Raw genomic sequence first — 27,904 nt, forward strand, 5'->3', positions numbered from 1 at the left:
TGTTTCTGTATTGATACACTTTTATTTCAGTTAAGTTTCTTAAAACTGTAATTTATTAATTAATCAAGAAAAAAATCTTTATGACTGGATTTGATCACCACAAATGAAATAAACATACCTTTTTCTTTTAGATTATGTGCTTAATTAAATGAAACTAGGTTTCTAAGTACAGTTATTTTGACTCATGTAATTCCTTTTAGTGTAGTTGCTGTGTTAGGTTTTGTTAGAGGTAACCTGCTATGAATCAGTTCACCGTAATGCACGTGTCAGTGCTGCTACAGTTCTGTCCTGATCCAAAGACAGGATGAGGGAGATAAGACAATGCTGTTTTCTTTCGACTAACTGTTCATCCTTAGGTCAGCGTGACTACAAGAAAAATAGAACCCTCTGTGTCGTTCCTTTCTATGATTCCAATGTGAGGTCTGAAAGTATTTCAATCAAAATTCAAATACTTCAAATCAGAAGCAGATTTCAGAGTGTTAACTTTGTTTCTGTTTTTTAACAAAATGACCTTTTTTTAAAAAAAATCAATTATTGAGAGAGCTAAGTTATTGGAAGGTTAACTGGTTGCAGGCAAAGGGAAGAAACATGTAAGAAACCAGGTGTGCTGGTAAAGGAGTCGGGACTCTGAAGGCTCTGCCCAGCGACCATTCTGAATCAGGGTTTCCGTGTTGCTGCACAGCCACTTTCTCCTGGCAACTTAAAGAGACAGTCTTTCCTTCAGATCGGCACTGATGCTGCCTGCTTTGTTTCAGCGCTGTCACAGGACTCACGGGGGCTCCCTGTGTGCCTCGTTTGCCCCAGCCACCCCGGCAGAAGGTAACAGTTCAACTCAAGATGATAGTCACATTCGTTACTTTCTTATGTTTAAAGAAAAGAGAAGGCAGTTCTAACCAGGAGCTAATAGCATGAAAAAGCTCTTAAATAAGGTCTTTCAATATGTCTTAAATTTATATATAATACCATGTTTTCAAATCTATAAACACATTTCAAAGCCAAGAATATACCCTTTTATAAAGCAGTTTGTTTCCTGTGATCCATGATTTTTCTCTCCTCTAAATGTCATTAACATAATAAATATTCCATTCTGCTTTTTTTCTTTAACCATGGACAAAAATGTATTTCTTCTTTATTTCTGTATTTTAAAAAACACTGTTCCGGAGTTTTGGGCAATTAACCAGAAACGAAAAACAAACAAAATAGTTTCTCAGACAAGTTGAAGTTACAGATTTTGGGTTTTATAACAATTAAATTTCTATCAGGTACAAAACATACCTGTATCACTCAAGATGTTTACAACCAAATGTATATTCACTGTGCTAGGTTCATTGTAAAATTATTGTCTGCTACCTCAGGGAAAAACTTTAAGTCCATCCTTTTAACCTGGGCCTTAGTTCCTCATAATCTAGTTCTTTCTCTAACACGAAGTTAAGAGTTTCATGTGCCTTGTTCCCTCTGCTATTCTTTTTAACTTAAGTGTTCTGCCCATTTTATTAATGAAATTTAAATTTTGTTCATAAAACAATTTGGTCTTCACATTCTAATCATTTGCTGGTGATCCACTCTAGAACAATGAATAAAACTTGAGTCTCAGGTGAACAGAATGATTGTAAGAATTTAATCTTTTTTTTTTTTTATCCTGGGAAAACTTAACTGCTGTTACCTCCTCCATTCTTCATTACCATTTAGACTACCCAGTAAAGAGAAGTCTAATGCACACACTCCTTAGAAACTGTAAGTAATACAGCTAAGCTATGTGAGCATGGTATGAAGCTTGAGTATATGTGGATATCATATCCCAAAAATTGACAATGATTACAAAGTCAACAGTGTCCACTGCACAAGGGACAGATGGTAAAAGCAATTTGTGTTACTTAACAATCACTCAGTGAGAGCCTATTGTGTATCTAAAGCACTGCCAGCTCTGAACGATGCAAATGTTGTTAACACGAAACAATGCACGTCGTTGAGTGTTCAAAAAATTGTAAAAGTCAGTTGAGAGGAAAAATAGGTCACTTCTAGGTGTGATAAATAGTGTTGGTGGCATTTAATCAGTTATGTTTATGCTTCCATACCAAGTATTTCAGGAGTCATGGGGGGGAAAAGAGGCAAGTAAACCGGAAAACTATTTTCCTGAGCTCTATAAAAGGCCTGGATTTATAACCTGGAGCCACTGCTCTGTAGCAGATTCTCAGCCAAGGGACCAAAACTCCTAAGCAGAGTCAGATACGAATCAGGAGGGCTCGAAGCCTAACCCTTTGGCCTCTTTGGAATCAAAGCAAGGTAATTCCAGTTTGGGCTCTCGGGCAGTTCCCTCTACGTCCTAACGGAGTCCAGCCCCGTTAGTGAATTCTGCAACAGCCATACTGACCAGGACAACAGATGGCCTGGGCCTGCACAGGGGTGCTAGTTACCGCGGGGCTTGTCACGGTTCATAGACGATTATCGTGGTTGTGCTTGGACACACAGAATTTAGCAAAACTAGAATAATACCTTACATTTATTCAAATTCACTCGTTTAGTTTCATTAGCCAAACTTTGTTAAAGGAGATACCAATTTTTTAAATGTTAATGCAGAAACAAATTACAGATGCTTTGCTGGTAGTCAAGATGTTGAGTAGGTGTCGGAGTCAGATAATGGAACGTTACAGTAACAGAGTTTCTGATGGACACAGATCAAGTAATTTATATAAGCAAGTAAAAATAAGGTTGCTTTTGTCTTATATGTCTCCTATTAAAGAAGATTGGAAAGTTTACGATATAAAAAAACTAGTTCTTACTATGGTAGAATTCTGTAGGATTTAGGTAATTAACTTTTTTATATTGTTGAACAAAAAAAAGGCTTAGATTCAATGAGAAATGCATATAAAGCAATACCATATATTTTTAATAACCATAAAAGCACCATTATAGAAGACACTTAAAATAATACTTCACAGAATACTAGAGAGAAGCTGTTGGCCAACAAGAAATAAAGCACACACCCTACATAGTCTTACCTATCAGGGTCTCACACCAATTTAATCTGATTGTAACCTGCTGAGACTTAATTTGGATTCATAAATTCCAAATTGTGCATAAGAGGGACATTCCAGAGCTGTGGTAGAACTTCTCTGTCTTAATTAATGCCTCATAAAACACCAAGGCTGCCTGCCCATCTGAGGGTGAGCACGATTCGCAGATCCCTCTGTGGTCTACACCCTGGAATTTCATTTCTCGCGCTCCCAAACATTGGGGATGCCAACTAATTACACATTTAGAAGCAGAATTTTAAAAATTGCTTAACGATTCCTCTTTAAAATTGGTGTTTTATAAAGGAGGCTTGTTTTATTTACACTATTAGCACAACAGCCAAAAGTTTCAGGTTTAATCCTGTTCGATAAAGTTGTTGTTAAAACACAAGACTATAAATAGTGACCAAATAACGACACCGATTTTCCTCAGTAGCTTGTATAGCTATTAAGGAGTCGACATTTTTAACAATGATAACGTCACTAGAATAAAGGAATAACTTCCCAAAGTGTCTCCTTTGTAGGGCAACGTTCCCTTAGATGTATACTTTCTAGCATAAGGAAAATCCGTATCATTACAGCCACACATCTCACATTTTTGGATACGTACATTTAAAAAGTAGCAATAGCACTAAAACTTTTCCTACCTCTCACGTCTCCTCCCCCACCTTTCCTGATGGAGATGAGTTCCTGGAAAAACAGATTACTTCAGAGAAAGTGGTGCTGAAGCTCATATACTACAAACACTTGATTTCACTTGTGAACCTATGTGACTAACGGATTACGTTCTTGGGTTTCAGCTTCAAATTAATTCTTTCCCTGGAGAGAGTGATTGTTGAACCAAACTTGCGGAACTCCCAGCCTCAGACCATGCATTTAGGATCACGGTAACAAACGCCAGTTGACGGTGAATGTGACGACTTCTGCTCAAAGACGTTCGGGCTCGACTATGTACACTGGCATTAGAGCTCTGACTAAAACCGAACAAAGAATAAATACCAAAAATTGAAGTAAAAACTGATTTCGGAAAACTGAACGCCCGTGAGCTGGGGCTCTAATACCCCTGGTGACAGCGCCCCCTCCTGGTGAAGGAGCCGTCGTGGGCGAAGCCGCCGGGCGCCCTCCGCGCTGGGAACTCGGCGTAGGAGCTCCAGCATCCCGCGCCGCCGGGCGGCGAGGCGTGGCTCCTGTCCTGGTTTCTGTTCATTCGGCTTGGTTTTTCCGCGTGGAGCACACTGTGAAAGGTAACATCGTGTTCATAACGTTCTTTCATTCGGTGTATTTTTTCTCTTGGGACTCCGTGAATGTTTCTTCTACATGGGGGAAAAAATGCAAACGTTTAGTTAGGGCAGTCTACCCAGGTGAGTTACTTGTGCTTTACAAGTCGTAGGATGACACCGAGAGGCACTTCCTACTCGGGATTTCACAGACAAAAGCATAACGTCTTGTTAAGCAGTTCTCTTTCGGGCGCCACTCCTGTTTTTCATGCCGCCCTAAACCTCCCTGAGGCTTGCAAAGAGCTAAAGCGTCAGATATGCTTTGTTTCTGGAAATCTCAATTCTGTGCTTCAAGACATAAAAGAACACATGAGATCTTTTTATTAGCTATTTGCCTATTAAGCATGCATATATCTATAATCGGTTTATGTCAGTCGGTCCTAGATACGTCTAGATGCTTATTTAAACAATCTTATCTTCTAGTGGGCATGAAAATCAACTGGGGCTGTGGGTCAAATGTAATTAACAGCGATTCCAGCTAAGGAAAGGGGGCGGCCCCCCAACTAGCATTTTAACAACCACCTCAGGCGGTCTGGTCTCCTTGTAACCACAAGATGAACTAGCCTTATTCCTAAAAAGTAAATTCTGATCTCACTGGTTACTTTAAATCACTGCACATTATCAGATAACACAGATAATGCACATCAGAACCCATGCATTCAATCACCAAGTTAGTATTATTTGGACGTTTACTGCTTTATAAATTAGAAGCAGCCTTTGGGCCGTAAATGAACCACAGACTGTTTAACATCTAAAGATCTGTGTTTAGCCTAAATGCAAAAACACCACTGCCGTGCACAGTCCCATGCAGAAGAAAGTGCTTTGAAATGTTCATTAACGAGGAAGCCTTTTAGCCGAATGTTAAATGTGTCTTTTTACAAGACCAAGTCCAAGCCAAGATTTAGCATTTAGCATTATATTAGAAAACTGGCCCCAAACTAAAGTCTTCACATTAATAATTGCAACGTTATGAATTTCCAAGAATTACCATTTCTTGCCTGAAAACTACCATGTCCATTTCCAGCCTGAAAAGATTCTTTTGCTCGGTTTGAAATACCTGAAAATAGCAGGATACATAATGAGGAGCTTAGAAAAACAAAGAAGTACCTGGCTAACTCTTGCACGTTGAATTTCCAGCGAGTCTCAGGTTCTCGGAATATAACTTCATAGTTATTTTCAAGTGCCTGATTTTTCAAAAGTACATAAAACATTGAAGACATGGTATGTATGTTTGGGAATGTTTATGCTGCCATTCAACATTTACTACAAATCTTTTCTAAAATTCCCTTTGTTTACCAGTAATCCAATGCCTTAGTTTATCTTAACAAATACAGTTATTCATTCCCATTCTTAGCCACTATGGTTATATTATGGTTCCCAACAATAAATTTTGGTCCACTTTCTCTACTTTGTAGGAAAATTATAAATGTGCTTTGTTTTGGAAATTTTTTAAATAGACAGCTGAACTCGCTTAAAATGTCCCCTCAGCGGCTTCTCAAAGCCCCTTCTGTGCTTTATCGTAGGCTTAGGTCTGCACAATGCCTTAGCTTAGAGAATGACAGTGCCATAGGGACAGAGCTGATGAAGTAAAAGTGACTCCCGCATACTGTACCTACTCTGCCCTCCAAAAGCCGCTCTCCCAGCTGCGCAAGGCAGCGCAGTGTGGCCCGCTGAGCTGTGCCCTGCCTCCCTCAGGTTAGAAAACTGTTACTGTTTCCATGCAAACACGCAAATAGCCTTTGCATTCCTAAATTGACTACTATGTTTTTATCTCAAATGGAAATTTCAGTAATGAAAGTTCAACGAAAAGAGCTAAGTAAAAAGATTTCCTCTTTATTCATTAGATGGACACTTCCAATTGGGGAAGGATTAAAATGTCATATATGGAAAATATCTAATTTCTGGGTCTTATTAACAGCTGTGCATGGCTGGAAAAGATTGTACATCTCCAGAAAATGAAAAGTAACATGACCTCCTGTGAGCCACTCTCCGTCCCACCTACTGCTTGGTTTTGAGTTGTGCCTTAATAATTTGACTCTTTGGGTCCCTGCTCATTTCTCTCCTCCATCCATGAACTGAAGTAACCGCAAGGTTGGAGCTCTCTCCTTCCTACATTCCCCAAAGGCCCACCATCTGGGCCTACGTCAAACTGATGAAAATGTAAGTTTGAGAGAAGCACACTTGTATGTAAGTTATTTTGTCCCAAATGTAAAAGGAGGCCAAAAATAGACTGCCCTGAGCCCCGTTTCGGAGATATGTAGCCGACAATTAGCCAGCTGGGGCTCAGGTGTGACAGCCACAGAACACTCCGCTGTCTCCTTCCTGCCCCTGGATGTGTCTGCATTTTTTTCTCCTTCCTATACCTGATAGGGAATGAAAACTCCCTAGCATAAAAGATGAAATGCGTGGGGAAAAATACATACTTCAAAATTAAAAGTGTGCACACTGTTGTACTCATCTTAACTGCTCTTTCCTATCCTGACAAGAGAGAGCTGAGTTGTTATCGTTGTATGTGTATTTACATTTGTATTCGAGTATCTTCGTGGGGTTAAGGGGTGAATCCTAAATCTGTATTTAAACTAAAGACTCTGTGGCCCCGCCTCCGGGCCGCAACACCGCACAGCACGCCCACCCCGCCAGCCTGGGACAGCTACCCATGATGCCACGCGCGGCTCAGCGGCGGCAGCAGGGGGCGCCCCCTCCCAGGCCTTCCCTTAGGAAAACCACCAAGACGGAAGAGCTATCAAAACCTGACCAAGGACGATTTAAGAATTGTACCCAAGGCGACATGAGCAGGTCAGCAAATGGGACCCACTGAGCAGCACGGAAACACGAAAATGAAACCTCTTTGCCTCCTCCCTGTGAGAACCAGCGCGAAGGATGAGGTCGAGAAGATCATAAAGAGAGGAAAGAAGGAAGGTTTCAACTTTGTCCCACAATGCCTGTAACTGAAAATGCAGAATGATACTTTTCCTACCATGACTGCATAGGGCTTCATTTCCCAGGCGTGGAGGTTGGTATTATCAATAATTATGGGGGATATGCCATTCCGCATTGCTTTTCTTGCTGCAACACAACGTTACACAACAGTGAACAACAGGCAACAATCAGACAGAAGGGTGAGTGAAGCGCACCATAGCTTGTCGTTTTTATTACACATGTCCTCATTACATAACGTTAATGCCACCTACCCCGGGGCCCATTACCAACCATTTTCTTTGCCCTGGAACCTAGGGAGGTTATGGTCTGACCTTCTGATTGGGGGGGAAATGGCAGAATGTTTTATTAAAGTCCTTTGATAAAACTTATTCTATCTGCTACAATCTATGTGCACAATAGGATTTCCCAGGAGTTTGGAAAGGAATGTGTCACCTCTTTTCTGGTTCCATTCATGAGCTTCCTCCAGGAAGTCAGGATTGAACTCATAGGCACCATCTTCTCTGAAGAAAAAATCATCCGTGCTGAAAATCCGGGCCCTGGGAAAGTCGTGTTGCAATTGTCTGGGAAGTGGGGGGAAGAAGAGATTGTTTTATGAGTCTGCACTGTCATAACAGAAACCATCTCCTCACTTCGCCGTCGTTTAACACCTTGTAATCATGAGACCGCCCAGTTTTGCAGTATTGAAATTCAACTTAAAAAGAGATGCTTATTATCTCTAGAAAGCATCACTCCTCCCTAGGACGCGGAAGAGGGCTGAGAGTGTGTTGCCCGGCTCTTGAAACAGGCAGCGCCGTCCCCACCACTGACTTCTGCAGCACCAGGACTGGCTGCACGCCAGTGGGAGGCCTAGTGGAGGGTGTGACAACAGCCTGTCCTTGGGGGCCTCACGCCTCACTGCTGTTCCTCTGTGAGGCACCCAGGGCCCTTCCCTTCACCCTAAACTCTCACCTGTCCTGGGTCCCACCCTGGGTCTCTCTCCTCTCTAAGGACTCAGAAACTAGTTCTTTGTCAGGTATGAAATGTAGATAAAAGGGACGTGTGTGCTACCCCTATTAGGTAACTTCATGCATTTTAACAGTGACATAAAAACACAACAGGAGAAGGAAAGAGGTACACCCAACACTCCCCATAGCTTCCTAAACCTCTGTCACTCGCTCTAAACATGAAAATATCACAGAAAAAAGAAAAACTATGGAGTCCCCCCTTTAAAGCAAAAAAACACATTAATTTGTGCACAAAATAACAGAAGATGTTTCCACTCGAAATCCTTATTCAGACTATTTTGGGGCAGAAGATGCATACCATGCTGGATAGTAACCGGGTATATCTCCCAGCCTCCTTTCTCATCTGTAAAAACTGAGGATAACAAACGTTATCTACGTTGCCAGGTGATGACAGTGACCTCATAATGTGGGAAAGCACGGAGTGCGACGCGTGACACGATGAGCGCACGTTTCTCTCCCTGCCGCACGCGCCAACATAATTCTAACTTCAAAACAAGTTCAAGGCCATGCTCAGAATAAAGAGATACAGTATTTAAAAGTTGGAGGGGAAAAAGATTGAAAAATGACAAAAGGCAGGGAATGCACAGAACACAAAGCCACTCTTTTCGTTTGTTCTCCTCCGGTAAGAAGAAGGAAGAGAAGGAATGAGAGGCTGCCCCCCCCCCGCCCCCACACCACCCCCCCCCCCGCCCCCCATCACCACCCCCGCCCCCCCACCATTCCCCCAACCCCCACCCCCAGCCTTAGGTGACCAGGCCGCGCCCACTGCGCCCACAGCTGTGGGTTCAGGTCTTCCTCCACGGGACCAGCCCTGTGCGCTCTCTCTGCGCTTCTGTTTTCTCCACGGAAAAACACAAATACTAATCACTGCTTGTTAAACTGAGCTTCTAACAAGGCTCAGAGAAGGTAAGGTACTGGAAAACATTTTGCAAACGGCCAGGCAGTCTACAAATGCAAAGTACTGTTATTTTATTAATAATAATAACAAATGAGGTCAAATTTACCAACCCAGACTGTTTACATGCCGCGGGAGTGAAATACATGCGGCTGTGTGCGCAATCTTGCAGTTGCTGCAAGTGAATTAGATGAAAGACCAAAATAAAGCAGATGCCTCAGTATTCAAAAATGAATAAACACATTCCAGAAACAGTAAACAATCATCTCTGTCAAAAAAATTTGGAAGGCTTGACAGGATTTAAAAAGAAAGCAGCACAGATAGCTGAGAAAATGATTCTAAACGAAATATATTCTTTTTTGCTGGGCCGTGCTGGTAAGCAGGGAAATTCAATGGACATGATCTTAAACGTGACTTAAACAGGAATCTAACTCTCTTGAAAGCCTTGTGGGAAAAGGTGGACCAGAAGATAACATTTTAATACCTAACAAATATTAGAGAATTATCCAACTCCTTAAATATTTATTGAGCCCTTCATGTGTGCCACGTACTATGTGAACTGTTAAGGCATAAAATAAAGTGGCTGCTTCCCAGGCGTTCCCAGCCCAGACAAGGAGCCAGACCCCACACTGCTGGCCTAAGGCACAATGCAAGGAGCTGACCCATGAAGCCCTCTGAGAGGCTGAGGTCAGAGAGAGTTCTGCCCCGGAAAGCACTGTACAAGAGACTGCACTTGACCTAGACCTTGAGGGCTGAGGGGAAAATGCCTCTTGGGGAAGGAGGTAAGAGGAGAAATCTCATGCTACAGGGCGTGTTGTGAGCAAGAGACTTTAGGGGAAAACAAGATCAAAGACACTACCGGTTAAAAACGGCAAATCATATTTGCAACACTGTTCAATTGTGAGCACTACACAATTGAAAGAGGAATTCGGCCAGCTGGAATATGTCCAGAGACGAGTGACCAGGAAAACGTAAGGCCTGACAACCATGGAAAACTGTCAGGTGAGCAAAGATGGTCAGAGGAATGCGGCCCTTGAAGGTGAGAACAGATGACAGCAGTGGTACACGACGGTTGCCCTCAGATCCTGGGAAATCTGTGTGAGGAGAGGGGATGAACTTGTTCTGTGGCTGGGCCGTTTGGGTCAGGCTCCCCTGGCAGGCTCTGCTGGTCCTGCCTGGCACCCCTGGTGCAACGGCCTGCCCACGCTCGTGTCCGGGTGCCAGCAGTCAGCGGGCTCTCACCCACGACGAGGCCGGCCCAGGCCTCTTCAGTCATTTCCAGAGGGAACAAGTGGAGGCTGCCAGGCATCCACCAGGTTCTATTGGCCGAGGCGAGTCACTGCCTGCCCACAATGAAGGGTAGGAAGACAGGTGGCAAAGAAAATGTGGCCGTTTCAAATCACCGGAGATACTGAAAATGGCATGAAAGAAAAGTATGAAGAGGATTTAATAAAAGAAATTCGCAGTTTCCATATAAATTCTTTTATTTGACTTTAAAGATACTCAAACTGAAAAGCCCAAATCCTAAGTCCATACTGTAACCTCTAACGCAATCATTATAAAGACACCTTTGAAAAATGTCTAAGGGCAGCACTAAGTGCATTTTCAGGTATGTCATATTTGTGAACAATTTTTACACTTTCTAAGTTATTGTCATTAATACTATCTCGTGTACATAATGAAAACTACAATCAGAGGTCAAATAATAGCGTGTAACCTATTTTCCTTGCCTTTTGAGTACTAAGTAACTAAGGATATCGTTTACAAGATTTTTGTTTTCTTTTTGATCCCAGATTTACTATCCCTTCTAATGCTGGTTTCATTCATTTTCCTCACAGGCGTTTTTTTGGTTTTGACCATTTTCAGAGTTGACTATTCCTTTTCCTATGCATAGCATTATCTCCTACTCTTGTTTTCCTTTTTATGACCTATATTATCTATTGGAAGTGAATACTATCTGATGTTTCCTTTAAAAAAGCAAAACATCCACATGACTGTCCAATTCATATCTTATTTGAATCCTATCCCCTTTTAGAAAACAAAAACAAAATACAACAAAAAACTACTTGATTGCAAAATTTTACCTTAGAGTAAAAGTTAAATTGCTCAGGACCACTGTGGGGCTAGGCCGCCTACCTGCTCGCCATCTCTTGAGACACATCTGACTGTAGCATACATAGTTGACCTAACAAGCCCATAAAAATAAAATATGTTTTTCACCTTTACAGCTCGAATGCAGTGGGGCGGGGGGGTGTCCTCCCTGAATGATCACTCCTTCATTCAAAATGGTGTTCTATCTTCACCTGAATGCTAAATCAGCACTGGAAGCCACAGTAGCATCTTGAATATGCAGGATAATAAAAGCTCTCCTGCCTAAATAAAGACCTGAGTGAACGGACAATCTTGAGATTCTCAAACTTAAGTAGAAGGAATAAATACCACTCCATCTGCTTCAGAAGTGGTGGGGACAGTGCCCCAGCTCTAGCTTTCTTTATGGTGGTCAGGGGCCTCGTGCAATGGGGACACTGAGAGAATGAAAATAAAAGGAAAAAAATAGAAGACAATTACTTCCACAGAAACTTCACCTCCCCGGCTCCCCACCAAATTCACTTAAAATCACTACTATGGGAAAAACTCAGGTACTAACCTTGATTTGACAACTGATCATTCTTCTGTGTAATTCTTTAATAATAGCAAGAGAACCATAGAAATATATTTAGATACCTATTAGTCACTCACGCACTCACAAAGTCCAACATTACTATGAAATTTTGAGTTGTACCCCCAACTTTTCATTTTGGAAATTATTAAGCATGCAAAAGGAGATAGAATAATCGTTCCCCACGCACCCATGGCCCAGCTTCCAACCATCGTCATATGATGAGTCTTCTTTCGCCTGCTTCTACTTCATTTCACCAAATATTCCGTCAGTGTTCAAATTTCCCTGATTGTCTCTACTCATATTCCTTCACTTGGTTTGAGTCAACAGCCAAACAGGATCCACACGTTGTATTTAGCTGCCACGTCCCCTATTCTGTACTTTCCCCTCTCCTTCCTATTTCCACCTGAATCTTTTCCCCCCATAAACGTTTATACAGAGGGTGCCAAAAAAAAGTATACGCATTTTAAGAAAAGGAAAAACTGTATTAAAATTGTAATACAATGAATGATGCTAGCATTCATTTGATTAATGCCATCTTTTGAGTGAATGTCATACTACACATTCAACTTCGAAAAGTAATACATAGATAACATCTCTTAAAATGTGTACATTTTCTTGGCACCCCCGGGATTTAGACAATGTTCAAACCTATAGAAAGGAGTTTGAAAAGCAATACAGTTCACACTGGTTACCCTTTACCTATAGTCACCAGTTGTTAACATTTTGCGTCATTTATTTTGTCTCTCACATACGTATTTTTGATTAACTATTTGAAAATAAGTTGCAGACATCATGACATTTTGTTCCTAAATTCTTTGTCAAGTGTCTGCTATGTTTAAGAACATTCTCTCACATTGAAAAATTAACAAGAATTCATAACAGTTGATGTTAGACTTTTTAATTTAAAATGTTTTAATTTCCCCAATGGTCCCAATAACACCATTCATAGGTACAAATACTGCACTTGGCTATGATGTCTCTTCAGTGTCTTTTAATCTAGAACTGTCCTCATGCCCTTTGGTTCCCATTTTTGAAGAGTCCAGGTCAGTTGGCTTGAGAATGCCCCACATTCTGGGTTTGTCTGATTGTTTCCTCATGATTAGATCCAGGTTAAATATTTTGGAAGGAAAGTACAGAGGTGATGTTTGTCTGCTTCTGATTGCACATAATGACAGTGTACACCATTGTGCTAAGTTTTAATCACTTGGCTAAAAGGTGGTGTCAGCCATTCTCTCCATTGTAATATCACATAATGTGGGGAGGACGGGGGGGAGGAAGTGAAACTGAGATGCCAACAAACTTTCCCTCAATGATCTTTACCTCATTGCTGATAATTTCGTGACAATTATTACATTGGGAATTGCAGAATATTGATTCTTCTCATTATGTAATGTCTTCTGTATTTACTAGGTGGCATTGGCTTGTAAAGAAGAGCTTTCTTTCCCCCTTCCCTTTTAATACTCCTTACCACCGGTATTCTTTATGATGCTCCGGTATTCTTTGTGATTTTAAATTGTCCCACATTTGGCCAGAAGATACCCCTTCAAGCAATCTCCTGTGTCTTTGTCTACACAAACCTTTAAAATACTGTTTTTCCTTTCTAATTAGCAAAGAAATACTCACTGCAGAGTATTTTGAAACCAAAAACTACAAAAAAGGGGAGGTTCCTATATTCCCCCATCTAAAAACAAGTATTATTAATATTGTCATCTTCTTTCCAGGAGGGGAGGAAAGGAGGTAGATGGAGGAGGGAAGACAGAGAGAGAGAGAGAGAGGGAATTTTTTAATTGATGTTTTATTACATAAGAACAGAAACATAATGTAGAGTATACCAACTTTTCACCAAACTTATTTCCATAACAATTATTTCCTACCTCATGAAACATTATTCTATGACATTATTTTTAATGATTATGACATAGGTATTCATATGGATGTACCATAATTTACTTAACCAATGCTCTATAATTAGGTATTTAGTTTGTCCCCAACTTTGATTACCAGCAAGATTAAATAATTTTTCTTAATTATTTAAGAGAGATTCTTTTATGAATTGCATTTCTGTGTCCTTTATCTGACTGTTAATATAACATTATTGACAAGTTTATCTCTTTCTTATTGAATATGCATATTTCTTATTGAGTACATCAATTCTTTTTAATTTTGTTTATAACAAACTGTAACATAAGTCTAAATTTTTAGAAATTTTTCTAGTCACATGTATTTATCTTTTGTTTTCTACTTTCTGCCTTTGATGATACATTTACAACAGTCTTTCCTGCCCCAAGGTTATGTAAACTCATCTATGTTGTATTACATTTTACTTGCCAATCCATCTAAAATTTAATTTTGGCATGTGGCATTGGTTAAGGATCTAACTTGATTATTTGTCCACATGGGAACCTGATTATCCCGAAAACATTGACTGAACAACTCATCAACTCCCCATTGTTTTAAAATACTTTTTATTCTACACTAAATAACAAATAATTAGGCCTGTTATTAAACTTTCTATTTTGTTCTATGAAACTTCATGTGTAAGTTCTTCTTCATTGTCTTCTTTTCCAATATTTTCTTGATTATATTCAGTAGTTACAAATCTTTTCTTTATAAAATTTATACTTTTATTTTCTTATTTTCTTGTACAGACGTTTTTGAACAATATCAGCTAAAAGAATGTCCATTTCTTGATGTCTTTGATTCTACTTATGGTAGGCTAGAGTCGGTCATTCCATTAAATTTTCTTTTTTTTTCCCAAGAGTTTGAGGCACTAAACAAAGAGCTTGGCATATATTAACTGTCCTTAACCTTTAGAACAATTTTATAAAGTAAATAATGTTTTCTCTAGTTTTTAGATTAACAATAATAAAAAAAAAAAACGTAAGGTTTCAAGAGAGTAATAACTGGCCCAGGTTTACACAGTGTAGATGCCAGAATTTTTCCCCAGGTGTACAGAGTCGGGCACATGGGTGTTATATACTTTGTGAGATCTTATGGGTCTGAGAAAGCTGTTCCATTGTATTCACACATTAGTAATTTGGCTGAATGAGAATTACTGGATTACAGTCCTTCCCAACAGGTGCTTATCGTTCAAATTTGTTTCAGTTAAAAGTGGGGTCAATTGCATTTAACATAAAACTCAGATCACAGTGGCTTATTAAAAATAGAGAGGTGTGTGTGTATATATCTATATATCTATATTTATATACCGGGGCTGCCAAAAAATTTATACACATGACTTGTCTTCATCTTTTGTTATCGGTATATATTATTACAATTCTAATACAGTTATTTCCTTTCTTAAAACGTATATACTTTTTTTGGCATATATGTACACACACACACAATTATGTGTGAAAAATCAGAGGTAGAATTCAAGGCTGGTATCACATGAACCCAAGTCAACAGAGTTCATCTTCCTTTTTCCTTTCTTCTTTTCCCATGTATACATTAACCGTGTGTCTACCATCTTTCTTAGCACGCAGCCTTCCAGTCCTCTATGCTTCCATCCTGCGCCGCCTATTGGGCACAGGGGGCACTGCAGCTCCAGCTTTCACATCCACAATCTACATAGCAAGCAGGGAGAGAGGCAACGGAGCCTTGAAAACAGGTTATAGTTGGCACATTGCCACATGTAACAAAAAGGAACTATGGAAGTAGGGGTAACTAATTAACAGGCTTACAAGGATATGTGTAGGTATTGAATTTATTTTTTATCATTTTTGTTTAGAGCCTCAACTGACAAATATGTCCTATTATATCTGTAATTGTTGCCTTGGATATATTTATTCTGGTTTATTTAGTTATATTTATTCTCATATTTGTCTTCTATGTGGCTGTCTGATTTTCTGCATTGTGATTCTGCTCATCTCTATCTCTGATGGTCTTTAAAATTCCAACATTTACGTTAGATTCTTTTAAAAAAATATATCTCATTTAGCTCCTTTAAAATTTTTTCTGCCTCTTAGCCAACTCCATATTATCATGTTTCTTTTATTCCTTGTATCATAGAGAGGGGTTTTTGAAAAAACCTTAAATAGAAATGCAAAGGAAATAATACAACAAACACCAGTATACCCACGGCCTAGAGCTGCTAATTGTCAACATTTTCTCATATTTGTTTTGTTGGCTTAGAATTCAGCCAACCCCCCACCTTCACTCTGGCAATCCCAAACACCTGTACTATACTTCTTTTTTCCCTTTCCCACAAGACGTGTCGCCTCCTAACATGACAAACAATGTCCTCATATTTTATATCCCTACCCCTGGCATCTAAGGTCCACGAGGGCAGGATCTTTATTTTGTCCGTTGATTATTCCCAAGCACCTAGACCACTGCCTGGAACATGGTAGCCACACAGTAAGTATTTTTGAATAAACAAATGAAGGGAAATTATCTTCTTAGATCATTTATGTTGATAGATGGACTTAGTCCACTGCTTTCAGCTGCTATGTTAAACTCCATTATCAGCATAATAATAAACACAGCTAACATTTATTAAGTGCTTATTGTGTTCAAAGCACTCACAATGGCTATACATTTCTCATATAATGCTCAAAAAGACCTGTGAGATAAATAGTTAGTAACCTGCACGTTACAAATGAGAAATTAAAGCCAGTGAATGGATACAAAATCAACGTACAGAAATCATTTCTACACACTAACAACAAAACATCTGAAAAAGAAAATAACCCCATTCACAACATGTCAAAAGCAATAAAATATTTTTTAGGAACAAATTTAACCAAGGAGGTGAAAGACCTGTTCACTGAAAACTTCAAGACTTTGATGAAAGAAATTGAAGATGACACAAGCAAACAGAAAGATATTTCATGTTCGTGGATTGGAAGATAATATTGTTAAAATGTCAATACTACCTTAAGCCATCTAGAGATTCAATGCAATCGTTATCAAAATTCCCATGGCATTTTTCACAGAAATAGAACAACAATCAAAATTTATGCGAAACTACAAAAGACCCTAAATAAACAATGCAGTCCTGAGAAAGAAGAACAAAGCTGGAGACATCACACTTCCTGATTTCAGACTATACTGCAAAGCTATAGTAATCAAAACAGTATGGTACTGGCATGAAACTAGACACATAGATCGATGGAACAGAACTGAGAGCCCAGAAATAAACCATCACATATACAGTCAACTAATATTTTGGCAAGTGAACCAAGAATACTCAATGGAGGAAGGACAGTCTCTTTAATAAATGGTGTTGGAAAAACTAGATAACCACCAGCAGAATGAAAATGGACCGCATCTTACACCACTCACAAAAAATAATTCTAAATGAATTAAAGACTTAAACATAAGGCCTGAAACCATAAGACTCCTAGAATAAAATGTAGGGAAAAGTTCCCTGACATGGGTCTTGGAAATAATTTTTTTTTGGATATGACACTAAAAGCACAAGCAACAAAAGCAAAAATTAATAAGTGGGACTACACCAAACTAAAACGCTTCTGCATAACAAAATAAACAATCAACAAAATGAAAAGGCAACATATGAAAGGGAGAAAATATTTTCAAATCATATATCTTATAAGGGGTTAATATCCAAAATATAGAAAGAACTCATACAACTCAATAGCATATATAGATATATATGTAGATATATATAGATATATAGATATGATTAATCCAATTAAAAATGGGCAGAGGATCTGAACAGACATTTTTCCAAGGAAGACATACAAATGGCCAACAGTTACATGAAAAGATGATCAACATCATTAATCATCAGGGAAACGCAAATCAAAGCCACCATGAGATGTCACCTCACACCTGTCAGAATGGCCATCATCAAAAAGCAAGAGAGATTTATAGATGATGTAACACAGAATTGTACACCTGAAATCTATGTAAGTTTACTAAGAATTGTCACCCCAATAAACTGTAATTAAAAAAAAAAAAAGCAAGAGATAACAAGTACTGCTGAGGATGTGGAGAAAAGGGAATCCTCGTGAACTGTTGGTGGGAATATAAATTGGGGCAGCCACTATAGAAAATAGGATGGAGGTTTCTCAAAAATAGAACTAACATATGATCCAGGAGTCCTATTTCTGGGTGTTTAGCCAAAGAAAAGGAAAACAGGATCATGAAGAGATATCTGCACCCCCTGTGTTCACTGCAGCATTATTTACAGTAGCCAAGGTATGGAAACAACCCATGTGTCCATCAATGGATGCATGGATTAAATAAGATGTGGTAAATATATGTGATGGAATAATATTCAGCCATGAGAAAGAAGGAATCCTGCCATTTGTGACAACATGGATGGACCTTGATGGCATTGTGCTAAGTGAGATAAATCAGACAGAGAAAGACAGATACTGTATGCTCTCACTTATACGTGGAATCTTAAAAAATGAACTCATAGAAGCAGAGTAGAATGGTGGTTACTAGAGATTGCAGGGGGAATGAATGGGGAGATGTTGGTCAAAGGGTACAAACGTCTAGTTATAAGATAAGTTCTGGGGATCTAATGTACAGCATGGTGACTATTAATACTGCATTATATAATTGAAAGTTGCTAAGAGAGTAGGTCTCAAATGCTCTCTCCACAGAAAACAAATGGTAATATGTGACACAATGGAGGTAGTAGCTAAGCTATGATGGTAAACATTTTGCAATATGTAAGTGTATCAAGTCAACATATTGTACACCTTAAACTACACAATGTTACATCTCAATAAAGCTGGGGGTGGGGAGAGACGAGTGAGTGGCACATGCTGGATTAAAACCAGGCTCCTGGCTCCAGAGTTATGAACTGACCCACTATGCTTGAGTGCTCTACAATAAACCACATTCATCCACCTTTTTCTCTAGAGACACTTAGGTTGTTTGCAATATTCCCCATCATGAAGGAGTTTCAGTGAATAGCACTGTGACTTATCTCCTTGTGCGTTTGTGGAATGTTTCCTGAGGGTATATTCGTGTGACTCAAATCCTTTTTCAAAGGGTTTTGGGTTTTTTGGTGTTTTCTCTTTTTTTAAAAGAACAGCAGAGCAGATGCTGTTTAAAATTTATTTCTTTCCTTCAGAAATTTTTATTCTCTGAGAGGTGGTCCATGAAGGCAGGGATCTTTGTCTTTTTTGTTCACTGGTCTATTCTAAGCATCTAGAAGAATGTCAGGCCCATGAGAGATACTCAGTAAATATTTGGTGAAGGTATGAGTGGTTCTTGAATGTTAGGTTCTGTTGCCTTAACTATGCGAATGCTTTTTATAGGGCCCCAAACTGTGTGAAGAGAATTTCTACTTACTCATCCTTATGCACTGAGAATTTTACCCAAACCTCGGATTTACCCCGCAAAGGAGACTTTGAGAGAGGATTCTTCTTGGGTCCCAGCATGTCCTCTGGATATTATTAGAATCCCCCTGGAGGACTTTAAAGTGGGGATAGGAAACAGGTTCTGTGACCCAACAGCCTGAGGGGACTGGGGAGAGTCATGCTGTAAATGGCTTGGGATGGTCTCCCCTGAGGCCTGGTGTGGCCCGATTTTCACTGTGCCTTCAACCGCCACACCAAGGCTGAGCCCTGGCCTTGGAGAGATGGACCTCACCCACTGTCAGCCCCGTGTTACCACCAAGCCACAGCGGCCAAGGGGACTCCGGTGAAGAGTGCCCAGGTGTCCTGTGGCTCTCTTGCTCTCAGCCCTCACGCCGTGAAGGAGTCAAAAGCAGACTCCCAGGTGGCCCTTGGGTGCCACTGTCCACGGCACTACGCGTAGCGGAAAGCCCTTGCACGTGAACAGCACCCTCCCACAGAATCTAGCCATGGGGACAGCACCCCATATTTGCGTCCAGAACACAAGGAGCAATCAGAAGCACAGCTACCTCGGTTTTAACTTTCCTTTAGCTGTGTTTCCCCAAAATATCATAAATCAGCCACAGGCACCAGAACAGAGGTGGTACAGGAAAGCTGTCATTCTGGGCTCTTTTTGGACAGCTGCTTAAATGGGAAAGCAGTTGCGTCTTTGATTCTGATTTTTAATTCCCTTTTTAGTATAACTATTGGGTGAAGGAGATGGCACATCACACATCACACATGTAAAACACAGGAATGGTATCCTGTGCACTGGATTGAAAACTTTGGAGGGAGAGGCGCTCTATGCTTTTTTTTTTTTTCACATTTCTCTTTTTGTGAATAATCTCCTTTTTGATTTTGATTTTTTTTCTTTACTCAAGACCCACACTGACATCTGAGCTGCCAAATCTTAGGAAGCTTCTAGCACTAACAAATCCATCAAATATTTAGTGATTTCAGCCAACTATGTGCTAGGCATTCTTTTAGGAGCTGGACAGAACTCACTTCCTGATTTCACGGAGCTTACATCCACATCTCATGAAGCTCACCTTCTAGTAAAAGAAACAGATAGTCTACATATAAGTAAGTGTATGTCAGGTAGTACTAATGCAAGGACGAAAAGGAAGCCAAAGTGCAGGGCGAAGATGCTGGAGGCACCACTCCAGATGGCGGAGAAAGCGCCCCTCAGACCCTTAAAAGGTGTGGGGAAAAGAACGATGAAATATCCTAGCTATACAGTCATACTTCAACGGGATTCTCAAATAGCTGAGACAAGCCGGTGTAAGTGTGTTTGTCCGTGAACATCCCTGCTGAGGGGAGGGGAGACACTGTTATGAAATCCCATGCCTCAGAACCACGTGCATGATTCTCTGACCCTAGCGTCCTCATTTACTGAATAAAAACAACTCCATCCTAGGCTACTTCAAAGATCCAGTCAGCAGCATATAGAGAGAGCCAGGCATACAGTCGACACTCAGTAAATGTGGGCTTGCTTTTCTTTCCCCATTTCTCCCTCCCCCTGCCAGGCTCTCATCTAGATAAAAACAGAGAGCCTTCCCCAAGCCACATACACGATGCGATAGAGACGAAGTGAAGGAACAATTAGACAGTTGACTCATTTTTCTTTATTATGCCATTTCCTCAATCCCATAGAGCCTAGGTACCTTTAGACAACTTGGAATGATAATAATTTCTTACTGGGTTCCTCTAAAGTCTGAATGAGCCAAGAATGGTGTCATTACATAGAGTCGAGTTCATCAAAGTGCTGAGAGGGAAGTAAGGCACTAAGTTGAGTTATAAATGTCATGTGATGTGAGCAGATGGGGAAGAGAATGTACACGCCCTTGGGAGCTGGGCGCTGACTCCGCACTGATAGAGAAAATAAATTCCCTCGTAATTTCTTCTGTCAGAGGAAACACAGCATCGATACTGAGATATATAAAATGTGGCTTCCTTACCCTGTTGTAGTCCAGGTAAACTTAGCCCTCTTAGTGGGGCCTTTGAGTATGTTTTCATTACACAACAGACCACAACCAACCTCACTACTCTTTCCACCTGTCACTCCCACTGGCCTCTTCCTTTGCTGCAGAAGGAAAAGCTCTGGACTAGAGTCAGGAGGAGGTACCCCTGTGACCTAATGACGATGTTTAACTTCTCAGAGCTTCGAGTCCTGGGCTTCGGCTACATGAACTCTAAGGGGACTTCCTGTACATGTCCTGCAATTTTCCTGTGAAAACATTCTTCCCCTTTCACTGCTTCGTCTATTTCTACTGCTTCTCTAATCCTAAGCCACACCTGCAACATTGCATTATCCCAATTCAGCAGGGTCTTTTCCCATGATCCAGGACTGTGGTGGTGGCGAGTCTCCTTTCCAGCAGTGATTATAAACACAGTGCACTGTGTACTCTCTGTTAAACATACACAGCTCTTCCAGTGCTCATTCATCCCAGCCTCCAGAGACAGGAACTGCAAGGACTTTCAGCAGTGGGGATGGAGATTTAGGACCCACTTTAGGAAAATCATTAAAAATATAAAAAGCTAGTAGTTGCTCCAGGGAGACCTAAGTGACTAAAGATCTCAGATGTCACCTGCCTGATTCTCATATTTTCATATGCACAGACGTGGAATACTGCAAACTTCCTATTTTGACCTTGCTTCCATTTATGAGAGCCCTGGCCTCATAAATAAAAGCCCCATGGTCCAGGCCTGCAGCTAGGAGCACTGCAAAGCATAGCACGCTTTGGGGCCTGACGACTCACTACCTGACCTAACTGGTCCCCTCATCTCACTGCTTCCCATAGTTCCCTGTGTGTGTCTGTAGAGTATACCTTTGTCCACATTTCTGTCTTGCCATTACATCACATCAGGAGAGCATCCGTTCACTTCCTTGGAAAGCTCTAGTGCCAAGAAATAATAAATAGGTATTTTTCTTGATGGAAAATTTCATGTTAGCCAGAGATATGCATGAGGAGAAAAAGACAGCTGTCAGCAAGCATCCTTTGAGCCTAAGGGAACCCATGTTACAAACCATTTGTGATGGTGCCAGAAGGAACTAGAACATTACAAAAGATGCAATGTGGCTCACAGACTTCGCTTTGATTGATATGTAAAGATTCAAAACACTTTCCAGGAACAAAGGTAAGGTTGGCAAATTTTAATTTTTCAAATAAGGCCATTTTAAAAAAAAGGAAAGACTACCCTCTATTCTTGCCATTTCAATTCATTTCACTTCAAAAGGACAACTTAGTGGTATGTCCATGCGATGGAACATTTAGCCATAAAAAGAAATGAGGTTCTGACACATACTACAACATGAATGAACCCTGAAAACATTAAGTGAAATTAGCCAGACAGAAAAGGACAAATACTGCACAATTCCACTTACATGAGACACCAGAGCAGTCAGATAACAGGGACAGGAAGTGAATCAGGGGTCACTAGGGCCTGACGGGAGGAGGGCCTGAGGATTTATTGCTTAATGGGTACAAAGTTTGTGTTTGGGATGATAAAAACATTTTGAAATAGACAGTGGTGATGGTTACACAACATCATGTGCACTTTAAAAAAAAGTTAAAACGGCCCAAAAGGGGGGCATTTTCTCTCTCTCTCTCTCTCTCTCTCTCTCTCTCTCTCACACACACACACACACACACACACACACACACACACACAAGTAGACAGATGCTTTCGCTGACAAAGGAGAAAAGGGTAGGGGCAGATGCAGGTGTTTGTCAGCTCAGCTGTGGAAAGTTCTGGATCACCTTCTGAGAGAGAAGGGGTCTTGGGATGGGAACCCTATGTCTTCTATCAAGTCTGTACTCCTTTGTCCGTCTTTTATGTTCAGCACGGCCTGGCGCTGGGTTTACTCCATGGAACACCCACGTGGGCCCAGCCCACTAGCCTGGGAGACACCCACGCTTTCCCACCACCACCACCGCAGTCACGGGCTAATCCTTCTCTTTGTTCCGCCTCAGCCTCCCCAGCCTCAAGGCCAGCTCAGAGCCACCTCCACGTGGACAGACTGCTCTTCCTGGTCATGCTCAGCGACCGCCCTGACCTTGAACACCAAGAGCACAGGAGACGCTGGTCCCCGTTGGACGTCACATCCCCACAGCAGTGCGTAGGTTATGGTTTTCCATCCGCCAGCCTTGTGTAGGCTCCTCCCCTTAATCTCATTTGGTGCGAACCTTACTAGGTAGGTACTCACAGTCACATAAGTACTCGGTGAGTACTACGATTACTGATTAGTGAGGAATAATTAACAGCAGCTGGTATTTATGTAGCCCACGCACCCCGCCCACAGTGCTTTCCAGTCACAGGACCTGTTCACCACAGTATCCTCACAATAGACTTGCTAATGGGATCTCAGCTCTATTTTAACGAAAAAGAATCTGAGGTGTTGAAGAATCAAGAGACATACTGGTTCATATGCTAATTAATAGAAATTAATCATTAACATAATAACAAAAATTAATTTCAAGTATTTGAAATTAATCTCATGGATTAAAAGTTTCCTAGTATATGTCCAACTGAGAATGAACCTAGGAAAGCCTTTTTATATACTAAATGACATTTATTTTATTACTGAATAAATGCTTTGTCATACAACCTGGGTCCATCCCGCCTAGTTAACAAAACTATTTTCAACTGTGAAAAGTTATTTTCAACTTTAATAAGTTAACAATACATATTTACTGTAGAAACATGAGAAAATAATTCAAGGGGGAAAGTTCAGAATCCCACTATCTAAAGTCAACAACTATCAACAGATATCTCCTCTCACACGTTTGTCTATGAGGATATGTACACCCCTTTCTTTGAACAGAAAATAGGACTTCTGTATATATATGATAGATAGATGATACATAGATAGATAGATAGATAGATAGATAGATAGATAGATAGATAGATAGATTTGTTAACAGGCTTTTAACTTAATGGGGGGGAGCGGTGAGTATATTTGCATGTTAAATATATATCTATGTTCCCATTAATGATTGCATGACTTATAAGCCAGTCCTCTATTTTTGTATGTCTAAATTGGCTCACATTTTTTCTATTCCATAAAAAACTCTGTGATGAACTTTCCTCTATCTTCATGTGCTTGTCCAGTTGTTGCCTTCGGATGAATTCCTGGAAGTAGGTCTTATAGGTCAATAATAACCTATTTTTGAAATGTTTTTTAAATGAAATATACGTGATAAAACAGATTTAGAGGCATACTAATTTTTTAGCACATTGATGTACTTAAAACTTTTTTAAATCAGATAAAAATCCAACTGCTTTTTATAATGTGGCCAAAGAACTTAAATAAGCTATTTCCACATTTCAGCCCCTTCAAGCTATGAAAACAAACAGGTGAAAGGCATAGAAATCTAACATTGATTTGGAAGACAACACATATCCTAATTTCAAAACTTTTTATTATTTCTTTAACCAAATGAGAATTAAAAGTTAAACAGAAAAAAACATGAACCCCCATCTGTAAAAATGGATCTATTCCAATTTTTAAAGAAATTTTTTTTTATTTTTCTGATTCAAGAAATACATGTTCATTATAGAAAATATGGAAAATACACAGAATAAAGAAAATAGGAATTTCCTAAAATCCAACATAAGAGAGCCTCACAGTTCTACTATCTTCTACACATGTGTATTTTTTAAACAGTTTGCCATTCTCCTCTTCTCCACCCCACCCCCCAAAAAGTGGCCCGTGACCTCCACCACACTTCATCCTCACTGCAGGCCACTCTCCTTGCTGAGCTATGGCCCATTTCCTCGACTTCCTGATTTCTGTATAAATACACAACCCACCCCGAAGCTACGCCAAGGACCCCGTGCTCCCAGAACTGCTGACGCCCAGCCTCAGGGGAGGACTCAGAGCAGGCTTCCGTCTTCACTGCAGAGCCAGACTCCTCCCCCAGTAACACCTTGAAGATTTACCTCGGCTCACCACCATCGTAAGCAGTAACTAATACCTCGTGAAATGTACATAGCACTTTAAAGGTTAACAAGTTCTCTCACACACATGTAATCATCACAAGAGCCCTCTGAAGTCCACAGAGCAAACATCCCCATTTAACAGAAAAGGAAACTGAAGTAAAGATTACAGCTAGTGAGTGGCAGAGCTTGGATTCGAAGCCATAAGCTGACTCCAAGATCAGAGCTCTTTACCTAGCAATTATTAACAAACCATTTCTAAGTCTGACAACTAGAATTAAGAGCTAGAAGATCTTCAATAAATCATCTAACCTTATCCTTTCTTAGTATCCACATATAAGAAAAGTAAGTCCCAGAGAAGCTATGTGACTGCCCAAAGTCACCAGCTATTTCGTGATGAAGAAGCTCTAAAGGCACAATCTTCAGACTCCCAGGCCAGTGCTCACTCCAGTCGTCCCTAAAGGGATGTTCTTTAATAAGCTGGTCTCTCAGCCGGTGTCTTCTGCTTAGCCAAATGTCACCCAGGAATTAAAATCCTAAAAGTGTAGCACGTTAGAGCCAGAAAAGACCTTAAAGACCACCCAGGCCAACCCACTCACTTTATAGATAAGGAAGGTGAGGTCCAAAGCCCAGAGCTTCCCATGTGCAAGTCTACGTACGTACCTCTGCTCATCCCATCACTTCACTTTTGAGTAGTTAGAAACACAATCAGGGTGTGATAGGCCAGAGATCAGCAAAGCCACAGTGAAACTAAATGGGATTGGAATTCAGAAGATACTTGGCTGTGTAACAGATGTACCCCCGCCCCCAACTGTATGACAAAATAGCCTGTTCTTCTGGGTTCTAAGCAGCCCCCCTCCACCCTCCACCTCCCCACCCACACTGAGACAAGGCCTACTGAACCGGGCGTGTGTCTTAGGAAAGGGTACCACTGGAAGTCACCCATCCCATTCACCTGTGAAAATGTAGCAATATTGTTTTGCTAAAGGCTTCTATTCCACAGATCAGCGGGGAATCCTAACTAAAACTGGCAGCACATCACCAAGGCTGTCACAGTTCCCTACCTGCAAAGGGCCCAGACCCTCCTCCCATCCAAACCAGCTTGTGAATGTTTGGTGTGCTACCTGATTCTTAAGCATGCCACTGTTCGTGGGCTAGCCTTATCTCTCCAGTGAGCTGGCAAGTCCTTTGAAGGCAAGGGACCACTTCTATCGAGCACATACTACATGCCAGACACTGTGCGTGGCATGGTAAAATATGGCCCCTACCTTCAAGAAACTTACAGAAGGATAAACAAAACCATGTGCACAACCAAGCGCAGTCACAGAGGTGTAAACAGGAAACCCAGAAGCCCAGGAGGCGAGCACCTACTGGTGAGTGGGGTGGTGCCCACGCTGTGACAGGTCTGAGTCTTAAAGAGCTAGTGGAAGCGTCGGGCAGAGGGAGGCAGCGGGCAGGCCGGCAGCGCCGGCACAGGAAGGAGATAACCGTTGACATTGCTGGAACCAGGTGCCAGCAGGGAGTCCGGGGGTGAGGCTGGCCTGGTGGGCCTGGAAAGGTGGCGGCAGGCGATAAGCCTGCGTAGTCCGCGCGGACCTGGCACCGGGGACTGCCTACACAATTCGCGGGGAAACGCACTCGGGCGCCCCTGGCGCGGGGCCGCCCGCCGCCCCCCGCGCACCTGTGCGCCTCCGCAGCTGCCCCAGCGAACGCAGCTGCCCAACCTGCCGTTTTCCGACGCGGCCGCCCGCCCCCGGCCCCGCGTCTCTCCGCCCGGGTGAAGACGCCTGTTGACGCGGTGGCGGTGCCTGTGCGCCGGCGGGTGGCCCCGCGGCGTTCTCTGCAGTCGCCACGGGTTTGCCTGACGACGATCCCTACGGGCCTCCCGACCCCGGGCTGGGGGGATCGGGGCGGCGCAGGTCCCTCGGCCGGCTGCCCTGGGCCCGCGCGGCGACCGACAGGCCCGTGCCACCTGGGGCTGGCGCAGGGCGCAGCGCCCACACCGTGCTCGGGAAAGCGCGGCACGGGACGCACAGCGCGGCCGCCTGCTCCCCCGCCCGGGCTCCCGCCGCCGGGCCGGGGCTGGGGCGCAGGCCGGCCGGGGCGGCGCCGGGCCGGGGGCATTACCTGGCCAGCGTGGTTTTCCCCGAGCCCGGGAGGCCTCGCAGGAGGTAGAGGCGTTTCCTAAAGCTGTGGCGGCGCGGGGGGGTCCCGCGCGGGGGTGGCGGGGCCGGCGGCCGAGGCTGCGGCTGCTGGAGGCTCAGCCTCCCAAAGGATTCGAGAAAACCCTCCTCCATGGGGTGGGGGCTGCAGCACGGGCCCCGGGTTCCCTTTCCTGAAGTCCCGGCCTCGGCCGAAGCTGTTGTTTTTGTGGCGCTCCGGCCATGTGATAAATGGAGGGGCGGTGCTCGGAGCCCAGCCCCTCCTCCCCACCCGCCGAGCCGCGCTGCGGGGGAGGGGGCGTCCCTACCTGGAAGCTGGGGACTCTGGGAGACTGACAGCCGGGAAACGCGGGCGACGCGACCCCCGCTCTGAGCCCCCTCCCAGCCTGCCGGTGCCCTGCGCTGGGAGGGCAGGGCTGCCTGGGACAGTGGGACACTGCCCGGCCGCCTAGCAGCCAGGCCCTCCCCCGCCCCACCCCTGACGGCCTGGGCCTTGAAAGTAAAATCATTTTAGTTGATTAAAAAAAAAATGTGGACCGCATTTTGGATAGTAACAGTAAAGGCCAATGTCTCCCCCATTGTGAGTACCAATATCTGGCGGAGTCCCAAGGCTAACACCATTCCCCCAAGCTTGTATCGTTTCATTTTTTTATCCTTCTTTATCAGCCTGCCAAAAATATTCTTAGAAAGCTTT

The 27,904-nt window shown here is 42.2% G+C and overlaps 1 protein-coding gene and 1 non-coding gene across 5 annotated transcripts; both read right to left on the reverse strand.

Annotated features, from left to right (window-relative positions):
• On the reverse strand, nucleotides 1-27,455 carry N4BP2L1 (NEDD4 binding protein 2 like 1). 4 transcript variants are annotated; one of them, XM_033103784.1, is made up of 5 exons: nucleotides 27,176-27,443; nucleotides 7,661-7,788; nucleotides 7,266-7,354; nucleotides 5,396-5,472; nucleotides 1-4,324 (listed from the first exon to the last, which is right to left on the reverse strand). In XM_033103784.1, the coding sequence occupies exons 1-5, from the start codon at nucleotides 27,343-27,345 to the stop codon at nucleotides 4,066-4,068; spliced, it is 723 nt and encodes a 240-aa protein (XP_032959675.1). In that variant the 5' UTR covers nucleotides 27,346-27,443; the 3' UTR covers nucleotides 1-4,065. The 4 variants fall into 4 exon arrangements, with proteins under 4 accessions (XP_032959675.1, XP_032959676.1, XP_032959677.1 ...); XM_033103785.1 differs by lacking the exon at nucleotides 5,396-5,472 and adding an exon at nucleotides 5,277-5,345 and having other exon boundaries at nucleotides 4,124-4,324; nucleotides 27,176-27,446; XM_033103786.1 differs by lacking the exons at nucleotides 5,396-5,472; nucleotides 7,266-7,354 and adding an exon at nucleotides 5,277-5,345 and having other exon boundaries at nucleotides 4,140-4,324; nucleotides 27,176-27,449.
• Nucleotides 19,659-19,790, reverse strand: LOC117021859 (small nucleolar RNA SNORA16B/SNORA16A family). The gene has a single exon (XR_004422944.1). It is a non-coding gene; the product is annotated as a small nucleolar RNA SNORA16B/SNORA16A family (small nucleolar RNA).
• Nucleotides 27,456-27,904: the final 449 nt, after the last annotated feature.

The sequence above is a fragment of the Rhinolophus ferrumequinum genome, chromosome 4 (assembly GCF_004115265.2).
Source record: "Rhinolophus ferrumequinum isolate MPI-CBG mRhiFer1 chromosome 4, mRhiFer1_v1.p, whole genome shotgun sequence".
Taxonomy (NCBI): Eukaryota; Metazoa; Chordata; class Mammalia; order Chiroptera; family Rhinolophidae; genus Rhinolophus; species Rhinolophus ferrumequinum.